Genomic DNA, 3,742 nt, shown 5'->3' on the forward strand with positions numbered 1-3,742 from the left:
AGCATATTAAGCCGTGTTTTTGGCTGGCGGCCATGTAGCAATTCCGCTGGCAACTTATTGCTACTGCCAATGGGACAAGTTCTTTAAGTGCTAAGAATGGTTAGTAGAGAATCTAAATGATTTTTACCGTCCGCGACTGCTTTCTTAAAGGCTTGCTTAAAGGTGCGCACAAAGCGTTCAGCTTCGCCGTTCGATGCCGGATGAAAAGGCGCAGTGGTGAGATGCGTAATCCCATTGCTGTTACAAAAAACCTGGAACTCGGCCGCTGAGAATTGCCGTCCGTTATCCGTGACTATGGTATCAGGCAGACCTTCGACAGAAAATATTACTTTTAAGGCATCGATCGTTGCTTTAGCCGTTATACTGGCCATCTTTGTTACAAATGGATATTTCGAAAATGCGTCGATGCATATAAGCCAAGTAGCGTTATGAAACGGCCCGGCAAAGTCCAAGTGTAAGCGCTGCCATGGACGTTCAGCTACAGGCCAATTTGTATATGCTCGAGCTGGTGAAGATGTACTTTGCTGTTGGCATATTTCGCATTGTGAAACTTTCTTTTCTATGTGTGTATCCATAGAGGGCCACCAGCAGTGTTGACGCGCCATTTGCTTCATACGCGTCATACCCCAGTGTCCTTCATGCAGCAATTCAAGGACGGTTGCTTGTGCCGTCAACGGTAGGACCACACGCGTGTACTCTGTTCTCAATATAATGACCCCCATTTCCAAACTAAGCGCGTGCCGGTGAACAAAATACGGCTGTAGCTCGCGGTGTTGCGATGGAAGCTTCTCAGGCCACCCCTTTTCGATGAATCGCCACACTTGTTTAAGAGTGCGATCCTTTGCAGTTAGGTTTGCCAGATGTTGCACATTAAGTGGTGAAGCAGTTAGGTCAGATTCGACCTGCATGCATGCTTCACTTTGGTCGAACTCGGCATCCGGCCCTACTGGAAGCCGAGATAGAGCGTCTGCGTTACAATGCTTATCCGTTGGCCTATATCGTATAGTATACCGATAGGACATGAGCAGTAATGCCCAGCGCTGAAGGCGTTGTATCATCACAGACGGTAGTTGCTTATCAGGGGTGAATATCGACACCAGCGGTTTGTGGTCTGTGAGCAATGTAAACTGGCGACCAAACAGAAATTGGTGAAACTTCTTGACACCAAATACAATAGAAAGCGCTTCCTTTTCTATCTGACTGTAACGTATTTGGTGGTGGTCAAGCGTCTTAGATGCGAACGCGATGGGCTTTTCGGACCCATCCGGCATTCTGTGCGATATAAAAGCTCCTATTCCATGCGAAGATGCGTCTGTTGCCAAAATAAGGGGTAACTGGTCATCGAAATGAATTAGCAAAGGTGCTCTACTCAATTGGTGCTTAAGAGCTAGAAACGCTTTTTCTTGCTTCTCTCCCCACCGAAATTTTTCGCCTTGCCTACGTAGCTGGTTAAGCGGAGCAGCCTTATCTGCAAAATTCGATATAAATTTATTGTAATAATTAATTTTACCCAGGAATGCTTGAAGTTCCTTAAAATTTTTAGGCCGCGGCATTTCACTTATAGCTGAAACCTTAGCTGGAGATGGCGTGCAACCCGCTGCATCCAACACAAATCCGACATATTCAACTCGACGCTGCATAAAAGTGCACTTGGATTTGCGGCATTTTAACCGAGATGCTTGCAGTCGCTCGAATACTGATTGCAAATTTTCCAATAACTCTTGTATTGACTTACCAGCTACTAATATATCGTCAAGATAATTAATACACATCGGAATACCTTCAATGACTTGTTCCAATAGCTTCTGAAAAAGGGCCGGAGCGCTGGCCACTCCCATCGGCAGGCGTTGATACTGGAACAAGCCCAATGGGGTATTAACAACCATTAGCTGCTTCGCTTCTTCGGTCAGACCCACTTGCAAGTATGCGTCTGAAAGGTCAATTTTGGCAAAGATTGTGCCTCCTCTTAGCTTGCGGCACAGTTCTTCAATGCGGGGTATTGGGTAGTGATCTACCTCGAGCTGTGCGTTCACAGCTTTAAAGTCACCGCATATCCTCAAAAGCCCGTCTTTTTTTTGAACCACTACGATGGGTGCTGCCCATTTGCTGAACGTAATTGGTTTCCATATCCCGCAGTCCGTTAGACGCTGTGCCTCTAATTTGAAGTCCTTCAATTGCGCGAAAGGTATAGGGCGAGATTTGAAATACTTAGGTGTCGCATCATGTTTTAGCCGTAACTCAGCTTTTGAAATTGTGCAATAACCCAACGTGCCTTCAAACACATCTGCAAATTTTTTCAAAAGCCCTTCGATATTTTCGTTAGGATCCGTCGTAACGGCGTTTACGTGATGTGCTTGGCAGGCGCATAATCCCAATTCTTCTAGCAAATCCGTTCCAAGGATTTCACTATTTTGCTGAACATTAGCTACAACAAGTTTCACTAGCCGTTTAATTTGCCCATGATGAATAGTGACATCAATAGTTCCCAAAATGCTTACAGCACTTCCCCCATACGCGATTAGCTTACCAGTTGGATAGGGCGTAAGACTTGGCTTTCCAATTTCATTATATACATCTAAGCCAATCACGGAGCAAGTGGCGCCGGTATCCATCTGAAACTTGACTGGTACTTCATTCACCCCTATTTCAATCAGATATTTGTTTCCTACTTTGTTTGGCACGGTGCTCGTAATTGAAGCAACAAAGTTGATCGTTGACACACTTCGCTGAGCGTTATTGTTGTTAGTCTGCGGTTGCTTCTCCTTTTTATTATTTTTATTGTCGGTAATTGCACTTTGTGCTTTACAAACTGGTGCGATATGGCCGAAACGATTGCACTTTCGGCATTGTGCATTACGGAATTTGCATTGGCTTCTGGAGTGGTGCTTCCCGCACCCAGAGCAGGATTGAAAACAGTTACTCTTGCTTGCGCTTGGCTTAAGCTTTTTTTCAGCTTGGTGCTGTTTCAGCTGAAATACTTCGCTGCGTTCTGCTGTGCTAGATGACATCCGCTTTTTCATGGCCTGTGTTGTTTCATAGCTTTCGGCTAAAGCCATAACATCTGCGAGTGCCGGATTAGGCTTTTGTAGTGCTGCAGTGCGTACCGGTTCATGTGGCGAATTCAAAACTAAAATGTCTCGAAGCAGGTCATCTATAAATGACGTTTTGCAAGTATTGTTACTACACACGAACCTGCAATTCCGCGCTATGCCCCGCAGTTCAGCAACCCATTCTGAATACTTTTGTTCTGGTTTCATTTTCGATGACAGAAATTCGTATCTTGAGGCCAGTATGTGAACATTTTCCTTGTAGTGCGTTGACAACTTTTCTTTAATGCTTTCGTATGTCTGCGTTTGTATGTCTTCTGTGCCGAAAAGTTTGGATAGCAGCTCAAAACAGTCGGCTCCTACCCACGAGAGCAAAAATGCTCGTTTCTGTTCCTGCTTCGTGACTGAATACGCTTCGAAATGCTGGGTTAATTGTGCGATGTACGAGTCAAAACTTTGCTTTGTATGCACATACGGTGGAAAGGCTGGCACGGATATATTTGTTGAGGTTATGGTCGGCTCACGAGGATTTTCTTGCATTTTAGCAAGATTTGTTTTTTGCTCTTCCAATTGTGCAATCATCCATGCTCTATTTGTACTCAATACGTCCACTAAAAAGTCCTGCTGTTGCTTTAGCAGTCTCCCGATAGTTTCTTCCATGGTAATGCAGCTTTTTACCTTTTTGCCTTTTTACG

General features: G+C 44.8%; 1 protein-coding gene across 1 annotated transcript; it reads right to left on the reverse strand.

Annotated features, from left to right (window-relative positions):
* Window positions 1–83: 83 nt before the first annotated feature.
* Window positions 84–3,707, reverse strand: LOC118736209 (uncharacterized protein K02A2.6-like). Its single transcript, XM_036466297.1, has one exon. It carries the CDS (start codon window positions 3,705–3,707, stop codon window positions 84–86), a length of 3,624 nt encoding a protein of 1,207 aa, XP_036322190.1.
* Between the last annotated feature and the right edge of the window lie 35 nt (window positions 3,708–3,742).

Source organism: Rhagoletis pomonella, unplaced genomic scaffold (genome assembly GCF_013731165.1).
Source record: "Rhagoletis pomonella isolate Grant_MI unplaced genomic scaffold, Rhpom_1.0 Rhpom_scaffold_00003, whole genome shotgun sequence".
In the NCBI taxonomy this organism is placed as follows: domain Eukaryota; kingdom Metazoa; phylum Arthropoda; class Insecta; order Diptera; family Tephritidae; genus Rhagoletis; species Rhagoletis pomonella.

Excerpts from the sequence above, each read along its gene's own strand:
- LOC118736209 (XM_036466297.1), bottom strand. The coding sequence starts at position 3,707 with ATGGAAGAAACTATCGGGAGACTGCTAAAGCAACAGCAGGACTTTTTA.